The sequence below is a fragment of the Centrocercus urophasianus genome, unplaced genomic scaffold, assembly GCF_019232065.1.
Source record: "Centrocercus urophasianus isolate 14NV4802_14NV808 unplaced genomic scaffold, USGS_Curo_1.0 seq_12, whole genome shotgun sequence".
In the NCBI taxonomy this organism is placed as follows: Eukaryota; Metazoa; Chordata; class Aves; order Galliformes; family Phasianidae; genus Centrocercus; species Centrocercus urophasianus.
In genome coordinates, this window is record NW_024884364.1 from 43,330,535 (window position 1) to 43,346,815 (window position 16,281).

General features: G+C 38.1%; 1 protein-coding gene across 3 annotated transcripts in view; it reads left to right on the forward strand.

Annotated features, from left to right (window-relative positions):
- SH3KBP1 (SH3 domain containing kinase binding protein 1) overlaps positions 1–16,281 on the forward strand; it is a 217,869-nt gene that overhangs the window by 135,422 nt on the left and 66,166 nt on the right. For 2 of the 3 annotated variants that reach the window (XM_042809914.1, XM_042809915.1), the window contains one exon: positions 3,987–4,183. In XM_042809914.1, coding sequence (XP_042665848.1) covers positions 3,987–4,183 — 197 coding nt within the window. Of the gene's footprint in view, positions 1–3,986; positions 4,184–13,667; positions 13,769–16,281 lie in introns of those variants that run through there. The other variant, XM_042809916.1, reaches the window with a different exon arrangement.

A 16,281-nucleotide genomic window follows, 5' to 3' on the forward strand; every position in this document is an offset into this window, starting at 1 on the left:
AGAAAGCTAATATTTCTTATATGCCCATAGAGGAAAAATGTGTGTGAAGTGTGAAATGCTTTCAGACAGTGTTGTGAGAATTTAATCTTCATGAATATTAAATTATCTCACATTTGTGAGAAGCACGAAGCAACAGAGAATCTCAGATCTCTGGATGTTTTTAAATAGCTTTATACCAGGAGACCCTTGTCTAGTCCCAGCCAAAAGTTGAGAACAGCTGACTCCCGGGAATTTTAACTTGGTGATGTGACCCTCGTTCAGGTTTTGAGGAGCTCGCTGAGATGTGAGTTCTGCACTGCAGTGCTACGTTGTTTAGACAACGATAGATTGGAGCATCTTTGTTTATAGAGACAGAAATGGGAAATGACACCCAAAAAAGACTTACCTGCCTCCCGAGAAACTATGAAGATCTGGAAAAGTTTCATGCTATTAGAACTGGGGGGATGGCAAGAATGTTAGTATATTAACACCGCATTGCTATTATATTCTTAGCTTTTCAGCCATCCAAATGCTGACAGAGAGTTGACAGCTGTCTAGAAAATTTGATGCTTAGTCAGGCCTCTGGCTACTTTTGTTAATGTAGGTTGCTTAGAGTAGGAAAAGTCTAGTAGGGTTATAGAGAAAATGATCTGAGTAGCCGCTTCTACCAGTCGCAGAGGAGAGACAGTCTTACAGTCTCTTGAATCCCTTTTTTAAAATTATTATTGTTTTTTTTAAGAGACTGGAAGGGATCTGTGTTGTGGAGTAAAAACAAATAGCCTTTAGAAGGCAAGAAAAGCCTTGACTTTAATTTTGCTTCTCACTCCAAATTGGAAGAATGGGGTAACCTATCTCAGGAACCTTGAGAGAAATTAAGATAAAAAGAGGATTCCCTCAGTATGTCTTTAAGAGAAAGAGCATGTTGGACTATTTCTTGTGTTGTTTCTTCATGCTACTATGGAGGTTTGCATTTTATCTAATATATTCTCAATTTTTACTGTGTATAACCCTTCTTTGCTGACACCTCTTCTTCTTTCCCTCAGCCACAAAGTGATAAGAACAATAGACAAGTTCTTGGAAAAGCCAGGGCCGTTATTCTTCATTTACTTATTCATTTATTTGTTTAAAGTCCATGTGACTCCTTTATTTGAGTGAATTAAAAAGTAATAAATGGTGTCATTGTCCCAGTTAATGAAGAAGTATTATTACAACTTTGAAGAAGGGTGTCTCTGTATCTGACCACTCAAATACAGGTTGAACAGATACCACTTCAAGTCCATTCTGTCCTCCTAAGAATATATATTATCTCCTGTGTAACTTTTATTATCTGGACTGTGAGTGGTGGCAAAGCTCATTGAGAATGAAATGACTCAAAGATTATCATCAGTTATTATTACAGATGAGTGATGCTAAGAAAGTCTGCTGTAAGCCTGAGGTGAGGTTCCTGATACAAGGTGTGTTATCACAGAAGAATGCTAACAGAAGACACCGTAATGAAAAACAAATGCTGGCCCATAAACAAAAGCCTAATATTGTCTGAGTCCCTTGAGGTTTCTGATTTCTCTTTCATGCAGGCTTCAAAGAACTGAAAGTCCATATGACACCTGTTGAGTAACTCCCATAATTACTTCAATATTTTATTTCCATCTGCTGGCCAAGGTCTGGGCCTAGTTTATGTCTTCTCCCAAAATTAGTGATGCAGAAAACATATTTTCAATAATTTATTTTGAAGAAATGTTTTCCATTCAGGGAGCGACTGAGAGGTTGTGTGTCCTATCAGTTAAAACCCAGTTACTTGTGGAAGGAGGTCTCTGCACTGCTGTTTTGGTTCACTGAAGAGTTTCACATTTTTTTTAGTTGGGAGACTCTGGCAAAGATGAAAGAGGGAACCTTTGGCAGAGGATAATTTTTCTATCCAAGATTGAAGATGATCTTTTGTTCAGCAGATAGAGGATGATCACTGTGAATTTTGTGTTTGAAAGGGTTACTCTCAGAAATACTAATCATTTTCCTGCTTCTGTTATTGCCCAAGTGACAACAAGGGTCAGAAATAAAAAAAAAAGCTGGTGACTTTGCCATGTTGCCTGAAGAAATTTGTATCTATCAAGTTTAATTAGTGTAACCCTGCGCTTCTGAGCACATCTGCTCAGAATGTGGTGGAATGGCTCTGTTACAGTTAGGACCCCATCACTACGGCCACCACAGTGTAGAGATGGATTGCAGTGCACGTTTGTTTCCTTTTTCTTTTTTTTTTTTTTTATTGTTACCTTCACGAGCCTGGAAGAGAGAATTCAACAGAATTTACCTTACTGATGGCATTTACTTACTGATGGCTGTTTAACTTCAATGATAAAACTGTGAAATCAGCTTTGAAGTGTTTGCCCAGGCCTGTCGTGGAAAGATTAAAAAGTCCAAGCAAAGAAATTGAAACTCCAGCACATTTTTAAAAAGAGAGCTGTATTATTATTACTATTATTAAGAATTCTTTTAATTCCAATCCTGGACAGTTTATGGAACAAATAACTTGTACAGTACAAATCAAACATTATATATGTGTATATATTCAACAGGTAAATACAACAGCTCTGCAAGAGGCCAGAGAGCCAAAGCATCTTCAGCCTTTTTGTTTGTTTCTAAATGCAAACTTTCTCTGATTCTGCATTCATGTTTTGGGTATAGAAAACCTCAGAACAGTGCAGTATGTGATAATTTTTTCTGCTTAGCATTCTTGCTAAAATTCCTGTCCTAACACAACACAGTTCTTGAATTCTCCTTGCAGCACAATGCTGCTTAAACCAATTTTAACATGTGAGCTCCTTGCTTCCTTGATTGTGAATTTGTGCCTTTAGGCCTCAGGACTTGTTAAGGATTTTGTGCTTCATCAGAGTAGCATAAAGTAGACTTAGAAGAAGAATGTGTTTTACTGGCTAGTTATCTTCCTTAATAGTGAACTGCCAGGAAAACAAGTCTTCCTGGAAGTAAGTTACTGCTCACCAGAAAGACAGAAAGTTCTTGCACAGAGACCAATGAAACCATAAGCTGTGAGCCAAGCCCCACATTATTATTATAATCATTATTACTGTGTAGAATTAGCAATTTAGTAGCATAAACTGCTGTGTTTTTCCTGGAAACTTAAGTCAATCTGCAGTGGAGGAAGGAAGGTTTAAGTGATTCTGGGGACTGTTTCAATTGGAGGAAACTTCAGTGGGTTACTTCTGCTGCCAGTTACTGCTTGACGTGACTCTGCACCATCCTGTAAAGGACTGAGACGTCACCATATGGGATCTATGGCCTCTGCTATTCAAACAGCGGAAATTTGCAGATAAGCACAGATACATTTTCCTATTCACTGGGAGAAGTAATGCAAATCAGTATGCCAGTTTTGATTTATTATATTCCTAGAGGATTGTGTGCATGAGTGCTTTTCTTATGAGGCTGTGTGTGCTGCAGAAAGATTTAATGCTCAGCAGGGAACATATTATGCAGCTTATTTGATTGCAAATTTGTTTAAACAGCTTTTAGCTTTATATTTCCCTGTTAGGTAATGTAACTTTAGATACCAGTTGCATAATTGGCTTGATATGAGTCATGCAGATTTAAGGTACAGTACTCCTGGTCTGACTGACTGTTGGTGTTAAGTGGCTTTATAAAATAGCTGCTCTAGAACTGATTTTAACTCTTTCATTTATTGAATTATCTTGCAAATAATCTGTGTATAAGGAAGAAGGATTACCTTGATATTCTAGGAATGACTGCCTTCACGAATGAAATTCTGATGCTGAAGTGTGCATGTTTTGTGAATTGGTACAAGCTCTAACTAGTACACCAATGTGACAAACTGAAGTGCTTTTTAAAACTCCAAAATGAGCGCATGGCACAGAGAACTTCTCTACTCTGGTTCTCATTGTTTGTTTTCCTTTAGAGCTTAGTGGGAGGGCCCTGGTCACAATCTCTTTTGAAAAAACAGACATCTTTGCACCTAATATTCAATCTTTTATCCCTTTTAGGTCTGAAAGATACTACAGGCTCTGAGAGTGATGGTGGTGACTCTGGCAGCACAAAATCAGAAGGAGCCAATGGAGGCACAACAATCCAACCCAAAAAGGTCAAGGGTGTTGGCTTTGGAGATATCTTCAAAGATAAACCTATAAAGCTACGGCCAAGGTCAATAGAAGTTGAAAATGACTATCTCCCAGTGGATAAGGTACACATCATTACTTAATTCTCTCTTTGGTGTTGGTTTAATGAAACTACCATCCTTAAATTCAAAGTTCTGTCATGGGCAAGAACTCTGTGATCATCACTCCTTAATCTTTCTGTGGACTACTTTCTGTTCTTCTTCTTTTGCCCTATACCAGAAGGTGAGTTTCAGTGACGTTAACTGCCTGCGAGAAGTTAACTTAGCTTAAAGATTTATTCCTCTGTTTTTTTTTCTGTCTAATCAGAGTGCTTTAAAAAAATATATATGTGTATATATATGTAAGTTTAGACAAGAGGATTGGAGAGGCTTGTGGTTTTTCAGATTTGCAATTACTTCATTGTAATAAAAAATAATTGCCAGTTGTTACATAAACTAAACAGGAAATACAGTCATTGTGTCATTGGCTTTCTAAAAAGGATATTTTGGAGAATAGCTAAATACCTCAATTTAGAGCCAGTTTGTTAATTTAAAAGGTGTTTTTAAAATCTCCCAATCATCATCTAAAGGAGATAATAAAAGGGATATTTTTTAAGGTTTATTCTATGTGCCATAAAAAGGAAGTCCTGAGATTAACACTGGTTTTCATTTACTGACAGATTGAAACTGGCCATCTTTATAGAGAGTGTTCTTTGTTCTCTAGCCTCAAAAACTATCACTGCATAAACCAGAAATAGAGACTAGAAATCATGATGAGATGTTTCTAATAATTAGGGAAGGTGTTGTTGTTCTTTTTCAGAGTAAATGCATTTATCGTTTCAAAGTGCGTTCATTAGGGAAATAAAGCAAGAGAAGCACATTCTTGCCTAATGAAGTAACAATACAAACAACAAAAAAAAACCACTTAGCAAATCCTTTCTTGAAGTGAACAACTGGATTGACATAAAGGTATTAATATCCTGAGAAGTGTTGAGAGTTTTGGACAGCCTGGAATTCTGCTATGGGCATAGTTACATGATGAATTTTGTTAGGAGGTACGATGATTTTAAGAAACTCCTAGGCAGGTGCTGTTGTTCCCTCATGCTGCAGCCTCTCAGATTCTGCCCTGTGCTTGTTCATTTGCCTGTAGAACCAGATGCTTCAGGAATTACATCTTTTAGCTCTCAAAGCTTCTGGGTTTTAACCTAGATAACGTAGGTAACCTAGTTTGTGGTGCAGCTCCTATCCCCCCTTACCTTCTAAGTTACAGTGGTATAGCAGAAGGAGAGGTCAAGCAGAAGCATGGTTGAAACTTCTGAAGTTAGTTATGCTACAAGATAACTGCTAAATATTTTACAGTAGACTGCAATTTGGATTCTATGTAGTGAAGAGCCTGGATAATCTAAGGGAAAAACCTAGATTGTATTTCCATTGCTGACTTCTTCAGAGCCTGGCAGATCTCTACTTTGTATTTCTAGGTGGACTTACTAACTCTTGCACAGGGCTAGCTAATGCGAAGAAGCAGAAGCAGCTGAGCTATGTTTAAAAGGCACCTTATCAAAGAAGTCTATCTGGGACACAAGATAGCAGTAGGCCAGGCCTGGCAGTGCTCATAGAGTGCTAGCTAAGGAGCATTCTCCTGCCAGATTCAGGGATAGAGGTAGAGAGGCAGTGAGGTCAGCTCTGCATGGAGCCATTGATGCGTCTTTTTTCAGTGTGTTTATTTGTGACCCTGGAAATCTCCAGTGGTTAAAGTGAGAATGGGCTTTATGAGAGTTTTGTGAGGATGCTGAAATAATTTTTCAGGAGAACACACACAAACTCAGTAACAGATTTCTTTTTTAATTTCTTTTTTTACCTCTTTTTGGGATATGTTTGTTTTCATAATTAGATGGCTATCTGAGATCTTGTTCATACAAACCCCATATAAGAAAAATTCCTTTTTGTATGCAATGCGCTTGAAAGCAGATGGACTTCATATTACTACATACTTGGCTGTACTTAATCCTTTTCTCTGGACTCAGGACAAAAAGTTCTGCAGCTACACATTTTAATATTTTTGTTTTCTGTAGCATTCTATTTTAATAACGCTTGATGTGAATTTTAAGTTCTTGATTTCCTTCTTGTAGCCATGTAAAGGAAATTTGCAGACGATCTCCTAAAATAAATACACTTAGAATTTACATGCTAATGGTATTTGTTATTGGTATGCAACAGAAATATTCACTTGTAAGGTGACTGTAGACAGAATTCAGGTGTTGCTCAAAATCTAATTCTCTCAAGTCATAATACAGGCAGAATGGAACTTTCAAATGATAAGGCTCTGTTTATTATGCCACGTGAGTTATTTCTTGTGTCTGCACTACGACCTATGTGATAGTAATAGTAAATGTGAACTAATTGAAATAAATTTCGTGCCCCTTAAACTCTGGACTCCATTGTTATAGTATGAAGTGTTCACAAAATATTTACAAAGTTCCCTTTGTTCACTGAAGGGAAATTGCTCTGCTTTGTACTTATTATCTGCTATATTACAATGAGAAATCTTACCTTTGTTTCTCCTAGGGCCAGATAAGCTGTGTAAGTTTGTAAGTTCATTGCCCAGCCAAAAATTGAACGTAGAGTATTCAGAAAATTTCTAAATTTTTTCATCCTACCCATAGACATTCCTTCCTGTGTCTTTACATTTCTCCTAAAGTTGGCATGGCTAGTGGAAAATAATATCTTCATCTTTGTAAGTACAATTGGTTATTCATATTCAAGTATATAGGTAAGTAAAAAAAAGATGTTGCTGTTGTTTGTCTTTTTCCTGGGTAGGGTCAGATTGGTTAACCTTTGAACTGGCTTGTTGAGAGGCTTGAGAACTGTTGCCTTTGCTTACTCAGAGCACCAACACCTGATTCACTGACGAAATACTAGATTCTAACTGTGAAATATTAACTTCTCTAAATACTTTTCTTCTGGCTGCAAGAAATTCCTCCCTTCTCACTTCAGTGTTCTTTGCTATTTAATGCTTGCCCAGAGAGAGAATCCCACCTTGTTTATAGTGCCAAGAAAGGTCATATTTGGCACAAGGGCTCTGCATACGGGGGTCGAAAATGTTGTGATTCATGATGCAGAGTTTTCAATGTAGTGCTTAAAGGGATTTTTGTCCTGGTGTGTATCTTGCTCATTTGCATGAAGTAGCCTCAGTTTTCCAATAATTTGTAATCTTTATAAGAGTCAGAAACAATATTTTTCTCAATTCCTTCATTTTTTAAAATTTTCTGAAGTGTGAAGATCTTCATGCTCTTTGTAGTGGTTCTTCTCTATATTATTTTTGATGGAACATTTTGTATGTCTGTAGTGATACTCTAACCTTTTTGATTTAAAATATTTCCTAACAACTGTTGAACTTTTTAAATATTGGGAAATTATAGTAAGGATTGTATAATGTGGGATTATTTATAACAAGGTAATTCCCATAGAAGATGTTGGTTCCATTTACAGAATAAATGTCTTGGTCTCATTTTGTTGGCATTATTATATTCTGTTCTGTCATGTTTTTCTATGTTATGAACCATAAGTTTAGATCATATTTCACACTAGGGTGATGTGAATTATTATTGTGTTAAGTTGGAAGGCTTTAACACAAATATTGGCAGGAGTATGAGGACAGAAAAGATTGCTGCCAGCAGAGCAGGAAGGGATTCCATTATGCCTTGCTGTAAATCATCAGTCAGGTTGTTGTGCTCCAAGTGTTAGCCTAGTGCTAACAACATAGAACAGAGTGACCCTTGTCTTTTAGGGTCATCAGTAAACTCTCTAAGGATAAAATTTAGGAACTGTGTGAAGCCCATTGATTTTATTGGTGTGCAGAATTCATTGCTTAGCTGTTCTTTGTTCTAAAAATCATGAAAAAGTTATCCTAGGGAGATTAATAATGCAGTTGTGGTAGTTTAACATGAGCCATCAAAGCTGTTCTTTTGTGTTTTTACAGAATCAAACACTTTTGCTGTGTAGGTTTCTTTTCTGTTTTCATTGATGAATCAACCACTGGCTGTATTTGGTTTCCAGTCAAGGTAGAATCAGATTCCTGAGGCTTGGCTCTGTCAAATTCCCATTAATGATAGGTGTGAGATAATTGACTGTGCTACATATGACTGAAACTGTAATTTGCTGACTTGAATTTCTGAAAAAAGTAGTGTGCTTATAGGCATGTTGTGTCTCCTTAGAAAAGGTAGTGTTACATTGCACTACATTAAAGTTGAAACATGGAAGTCTTACAGACAAATAAAAGCTCCCATTTCCTCTTGCTGCTTGTGCAACTCCAAGACATTTACACAAGTGTTTGTTCACTTCTTTTTTTCTTTTTTCTTTTGTAGTAGATTGTCTAAAAGTTGTGTTTCTAGGTTGCATTTTCTTCCAGTACGTTCTATATATACTGCCATTGTTCCAGTAAGCTATCACATTTTCCTCTCCTGTATCTAAAAATAAATCCCTAGGAGTATAGGAAAATTAATTCAACCGATACATTCCTCTGTCTGAGTTAACTGTGTCAGGTTGGTTAGTGAGCTGAAATCTCAGCTGAAAGAACGAGAGGCCAAAATAGGTGAATATAAATTAAGAAGGTTTTTTTTTTTAATCTTTCTCTGAAAATTGTCCTTGCTTATGAAGAGACTATTGAGAATCTCTTCCCTTTTCCATTTGAGATATACTCATGTCATATTCATATTGCCTTTTCTTTGGTTTATATCTCCATAGTGAGCTAGCACTGGTGAATTTGAGCATAGCTGGATTTCGTTAGCAGTATTCAGTGAGGTCACATTAGTGATTGCCACAAATGAATGTAAATTATATCCAACCAGCAAACCGGGCAATATTGCAGCCACCATCATGATGTAATATAAAGGGTAGGCTGTCGTGGCTCTAGATCCAGCAACTAGTTAACTGCTCATTAGGGATCCTTCTCACGGCAGGACACTACCTAGCAATTTTTATTCCTGCATGTATTTAGTGTACTGAGGAGAGGGGAAATAGAGAAGAAATAATGAAAGTAGACACAACAGCTAGAAGGGCTAGGAACTGATGCCAATTATTGAATCTACCTGTCCTCTGTGATAAGACAGAAAGCTGTAAATTCAGGGTGCCTGTAAGACCTGGGTTTCTATTCTGAGGCCGTGACGTAGGGACTCAGAGTCTGTGATAGTGGGGTTTTTTTGGACACGTTTTCCACACCCGCTATGTCAATTCCTGCCTTGCTGCTTGTACAAAACCTTTAACTTTCAGTTTTCACTTAAAAACTAAAGGTTTGAGAGATGCAAGTTGGAGGCCTTGCTCTGCCTATGTTGTGCCTGATCTCAGGGGTACAAGGCTTGCACCCCCTGCACGTGCTGGTCTCGAAGATGTGGAAGCCAGTGGTCAAAATCCTGAGATAATTAAAAAATGAATGTGAGTGATGGCACCCATACTGAATATGAACACTAGTAAAAACTCCTGCTGAAGCAGAGAGCGTGCAGTGTGAATATTAAGTGTGTCTAGCAGTTTGCACTTGAAAGCACAGGTTTCTAGCGTTCGTTTATTCGGAAGCAGCCATTGGAGATGGCAGCGGTCATAGCGAGCTTCAGCAGCGTGTCAGACGGTGTGTAGGAACAGGAGAAGCATTCAGCTGCTTGAGCAGTGTTTGTGTTGAGCTTTGGAGTTGCTGTCTGTATAGTTTGGCACCCCTGCCCTAACCACTTAGTTCAGTGACGCCTTGTGAGCCACCAGGTGAGAAGGTCCCAGCCTGTCTGGCAGCTGGCCCAAGAGTTCAGCTGCCCACAGCCAGACCCTGTTCCTCCACCAGCAGTGTGACCCCTCATTCTGTGAGCTCTGTGTGGAAGCACGGTTTATGTTTGTTTCATTGTGCAGAAATAGCAAATGGAAAATGATGTTTGTGGAGCACTGTGGATGGTATACTTCAGCTCTTTGGAATAACGTTAGCCTTCCAGGAGTAAACAATTCAGTAAGCAATAAGAAGGGAGGGTAGGTGGCCAGTTCTTGAACTGACGGGTAGTCGGAAAGCAACCAGCCTCTTGGCGAGGCTGACTGTGACAGTACTCAGTACAAGGGAATGGAAAAGGAAATGGAAAATTGTGTTTAAAGGGAAGAACCAATCTGATAACACTGGCTGGCAGTGAGTCTCTGCTGAGTCACCAAACTATGATACTTGAGTGAATAGTGTCTCCTGGCCTTCTGTACATACGTGCCTGGCATTTCTGGGCTAGCTTTGCTTTCATGCTTTCTCACATTGGCTTGGAGAATGCTCAAACTGCTCAACAGAGTTACCAGATACTGGTGGCAGAGTTCAGCTTTCCCACCAGTCTGCAACAGCAGTTTTCGGCACAGGAATTTAGCTACGCAGTATTTTGTGCTTCTTGTGATTTTTAAAAGAATTTATTTTAAATAAAGCATCTTCTGGACCCTAGATCAATGCAAGATAGCCGTTGCCTGTGCCACAGAACCGCAGTGTCCTTTAGTCAGAAAAGATTTGTCCGTATGTAATGAATGCATCCAGCATATGCATGAAAACTGTTTTCAACTTATGGTCTAACTTGAGTAGCATCTAAAAACAGGAGCAGAGTAGTATGAAAGTATTGCTAGTACTGGAAGTTGCTCCTAAAGCTGACATGGAGAATTATGTTCTGTTCTCCCAGGGAGAGTTCTGGGCTCTTGCCAGAGGGAGCTCCCTTAGAGGCACTGGCAGGCAGCACTCCTGATTTTTCAGGAATGGTTTTGATTAGGAAATCTTAGGATTCTCTGGGAAAACAGGATGCATAGGTTTAAGCTGTTGCAATTCTATTTCGTAATAGAAACTGAGTAAAAGAATATGCATTCTACATTGCTGTGAACACAATTGTATGCTGATGACCAGGGGTTTTCTAAATCACAGGAAAGGTCTCATTTTCCGTTAAATCTTATCGTTCCCAAGCTTTATATTCCCACAAACATTTCAAAAGAAGAATCATTAAAAAAAAAAAAAAAATCTTCCAAAAACCAACAAAGCCACTGTGATTTAATAGTTTAAAACAAAGCTGGTTTGCTGAGGTCCAGAGATATTTGATGGAGACAAAGTCTGAATTTCAGATTCAGTACAGAAAATGCTCAAGAAAGTAATCATACTGACATGCAGCTGTTGAGCTTCAGTTTACAGATTGAACTGTCTAACAAGAATTCTAAAATCTACCCAAGTAAAATCTAACTGATCCAAATTGATACAAAACATTTCAATGTGTCTAATCAGGAAATAATTTTATAAACAGTGTTGTCATATTTCTAGGTAAAATGAAGTTGTTTTCTTGCTTCACATGGATTATATCTGATAAAGTAACTTTGATTTTTAATTGCTGCATCTGAGTAGTTAAGTTTTTAAACTTTGACATTTAATCTTATTGGCACTTGTACTTTAAATGTTGAAGAACAAATACTGCAAAAAAAAATGAAATAACTAATCAGAATTCAGAAATTATGTAAATCACAGAATCACAGAGTGGCCAGGATCGGAAGGGACATCAAGGATCATGAATCTCCAACCCCCTGCCACATGCAGGGCCACCAACCTCCACATTTAATTCTAGACCAGGCTGCCCAGGGCCCCATCCAACCTGGCCTTGTACACCTCCAGGGACGGGGCATCCACAACCTCTCTGGGCAGCCTGTTCCAGCACCTCACCACTCTCTCTGTAAAGAACATCTCCCTGACATCCAACCTAAATCTACCTTCCTTCAACTTAAAACCATTTCCCCTTGTCCTACAGTTATCTACCCTTTCAAAGAATTGATTCCCCTCCTGTTTGTAGGCTCCCTTTAGGTACTGAAAGTCTTCAGTGAAGTCACCCCCAGCCTCCTTTTCTCCAGGATGACATCCATGTTTGCTGAGGTATTGAAAATATTCATGAATGTGTACCAGATTGTCTATAACCTGTGACATTACTGGAAGTAAAATATATTCACTCATCTTCTGCTGTTTACTTAGACTCATTAGTTTGTGGATTTCTGCTTAAATGGTTTCCTTTTGTAATTTTCACTAATCAAGACTTACTTTTAAAAGGTCATACTTGATCATGCAGGTTATATTTACTTACATTTTATAAATATATATACACACATATATATATTTAAAATGTATTATGGATTATTCTTCTCTCTAAACATAAATATCTTTTTGCGTGTGTCTTCTTGAACTGATAATGATGTATTGTAATACAACTTTAGTTTGTAACTGGAAAACAGATAACTTCAGGAGGTGGTTGGCTGGCTCATGAGGCATTCAGACTTTTCTCTGAGTCATTTCTGAACCTGTTTTGCAGCACAGCGCTGGCATATAGGGTGCACTGCAAGAGATGTTGCCTGTCCTGTAACCAATCATCTTGGTCTTTTCCTATCTTTACAATATCCTGCCTTTTTTTTTTTTTTTTTTCTTCCAGAGGTGTGTATTTGCAGTGGTAGTTCTACTCAGGTAATTTTAATTTGCTTTCAGTTTAATCCGATCCTCTCAACCACGTTAGGATCAAATGCACATACCAAATTCCCAGAGGATGTCTGATTTTTTTTATTCTTTTTCAAAGACATCTTGTAGAGAAAGTTGTGTATCCAGCCTAATATTTCTCTATAGTAGCAGATTATACTATATATATCCCAGCTCTACAAGTTACATTTTTTTTCTTGTTCTTTTTTGTGGGCACCACATTATACAATTTAATGGCCTCCTCTTTAAAATCTACATACTGTCACAGATTATCATGTCCATTCTTACACTGTTTCTCAAGATGAAGGAACCATCTTTTTGTTTTATCTATTCAGTGTATGAGTGCAGTGGCCCTTTCCTTGTCCCAGAGTTGTTTTGGCACTCCCATTATACTGTCTTTTAGAGAATGGGTGTGTTATTTGTGGAATGTGTAGAGCATATGTATGTTTGCACATTGCAGATGTGCTTGTTTATAAATGCATCAACATTTTTCTGAAGATTACTGAATGGTTTTTAAGGTAAAAAGGAAGCATGAGTGTGTAGTACGCTGAGGCTTGCTTAAATATAAATATTTAATTTTTTCCAAATTCTCTGAGCAGCTCATGATGTGGTTGGTATCCTTCCCTGCCCTTTTCCATTCATTTTAGGTTTGAATGCTTGTGAGGAGGAAGTGTTAAGGATTTAAAAGACTTTCATGGAACAGAGCATAATCTTAATGATGTTTCAGTTTCTTGATCATCTTCCTTTAAAAGACAGTGCCTGTCAGAAAAGCCTATACAGGATTTCAACCATTCCCCCCGCCCCCAGTGTAGAGAAACATGTGCATTCAGAATTTGTCATAAGCTCATTTTCCTGTAGTTATTTGCAAGATTTATTTTCTGGACTGTTCACAAGAAGTCCATACATCCTCTTTTCATGTTACCTTTCTCAGCTATCAGTCTCATGAAGCCAGGAGAGGAAACTTCTAACTCAAGTGTGAGCAGAGGTAGGAAAAGCTCCAGATTTCCTGTGAAATAAACAAGTGGAACCTTTGTTTCCCTGGGATGGCTCGAAGAGTGAGTCAGTGCTAGGGCTGGGCTCCCACCCTTGCTGGGCTGAGCTCATGCAAGGAAGGGGCAGGACTCCAGTGCTCTTCTTGGACACTCTGAGCTGCTGAAAGGCAGCTGGGCTTCACAATGGGAGAGGAGGTATTTCTTTTACAATTAGTTGGGTGGTTTTTTTTTTCCTGTCACTATTTAAAACTCTTTTGCAATGTATATATTCTGAAAGCACAGGATTTGACTCCATTGTAGTTCTGCTGCAGTTTGTAGATGCTGATGCTGGGTAGGTAAAAAGAAAAGAAAGAAAAAGAGTACTGGGGATCCTGAAGTCCATTTCTGTTACAGAGGAAGGTATTAAAATAGGGGGTTACTTCTGTGTGAAAATGAATTCTGTCCTGGCTGTGTTTAGCTTAAGTTTTTTTGCTTTTGGACTGTTGAGCCGTTAAGCTGCACAGATGTTTTTTTATTTATTTCTATATGATTTTACTTCAGTTTTCTTACTCTAAAGAGTAATCTAACTTTGCAATTAAGCAAGAATGGTTACACAGTCTTTAGGATATGTTGTTCTTTCAAATATTTACTTACTAAACAAAAATTATCCCCCCTTCCTGCTTTTTCCTTTCCTTCCCCAGTGTTCTAATAAAACCACTTTTTGGCAGAAGAAAAGAGGAGGAGCTTTACTAATTCCTCTTCTGTGTGAGATGACACTCAGGGTCTTTTGTATGAATGACAAAAACTGATACAAATTATTCTGAAGCAGATCTTACTGGGATAATAACATCTACATGGAAATTATCGCTTCCTTCAAGGAAAACTGGAGTCAACTGATGTTTGTAAAATCTTACACAAATCTGAAGGGAGAGACACCAATGAAACTGCCCAATTATTTGCAGATACTTTGAGGACTCTTGATAGAAACATTCTCTTTGTTTAACAATTCAAGTCAGTAAAGGGTATGCAGGAATGAAGCTACAGTTTTTCTGAGTTGTTTCTCTTACAGTGTTCCGTGTGTCTTTCTTTCTTTTGCCTTAAGAAAAGAAAAAGGTGAAGGAGGAAAAGAGGGGTGTTAAAGAATCACAGAGCAGTCAGACACTCTGGGGGAATGAAAGTCTGCAGGCCAATTTCTAAATTGCCTTTTTGTCTTCTTTTTTGCATATTTCTATATTAAGTCAGTGATATCTGATCTCTGTAAAATAGTTCTTAAATACTATGAATACATTATTCATAGTATTATTCATTATTGAACGTATATTATTAAAGTGAGTTGACTAAGCACTTCCTAGAAACTTCTCAGTAAAACTCAGGGAGGGGGTGATTGGGCTCAGCTCCTGCAGGGAAGTCTCCAGGCAGCACTGCCTTGTAGCCAAGAGCAGTGCATTGCTGCCTGGGTTCTGCTGGGTGCTGGGCTACTTGCCATTCACTGGCCACCCAAAGAGCAGGAGACCTCCATGCATCCAGCTGACAGCTTCTTTAGAAGCAGTCTCTGTACCTGAAGCACTTGCTGAAAAGAAAAGCTAAAACACATGATATTAGTCATTTTCCACTTGTGTTTCAAGCTGTTGAGCTATATTCAAAGGAAAATAGTTGAAATTCCAGTCTGTTGAAAGAGAACTGAATGGTGATGCTCATGCATTTTGCTTTGTCGCTTGGTTCTCTGTATTTTTCTTTGCAAAAACTAAAATAATGCTGTGTCTCTGCTTGGCCTGGGTAATTTTTGCAGTTGCAGTTGATGCAAGGTGGGAAAAAGAAAGAAGGAAAAAAAGGAAAAATAATCCAAAAAGAAGAACTGTATTGTGAAAATGGGAGAGAAATTTGCATGATATGTGTGATGTTTTGTTGTTTTTTTAGTTGAATCTGAAAAACATGATTGAACAGCAGCTTGTGGATCTGGTGTCAGTGTTGTAAATTTCACAGAAGAGAAAATTAATATTGTTGTTGCTTTTAAAAGAAAGATGCCAAAGGAGAGCCATTCATTGATTTTTGTTTTCTCAGACTTTTTTTTTTTTTTTTTTTTAATAATGCAAGTAGCTCAGCTGCTTCCCTTACTGCTGCATGAGGAAGTGTAGATCTGTGTAGCAGTTGTAAGGTTCATTAATTTTTGTAAAAGGGAAGGTTTCATAACAGCAGTTTCTGTGCTGATGGTACAGTCTGGATTGTGCTGGTTATCAGCTGCAATCTAGACAGGCATGGTTCTCCTGGGAGAGTGCGGAGGGATTTCATTCACTAAGTGCAGCCTGACTGCAGGATTCTTCCCAGAGGAGACAGAAATTAATTGTGATTTGCAACCTGCAAATGGTAAAATTCCTGACAAGGGGTGCCGGGGGACATTTTACATTTGCACGAGCCACAGTCAGTAAAAAAGAAACATGAAAAATAAATAAAGCACCAAAGAAAGAAAACACATCTACTGAAAAAAAAAAAAAAAAAAAAAAACTTGCTTTCCTTGCAAAAGCACCTTCTACCATCCAAATCTGTGCTTGAGGAGGAAAGGAAATGAGCTTGTCCAGACTCCTCAATTCCATGTGCATGCTTTCAATACTTTGGGATGAGGCAGTTGGGACCATACTGTGTGGCTTTCATTGCAATTGTGCTTTATTTTATTCATTTAATTTTATTTCCTAAAGTGTTTTTATTCCTTAGTGATTCTAATATGTCTTGCT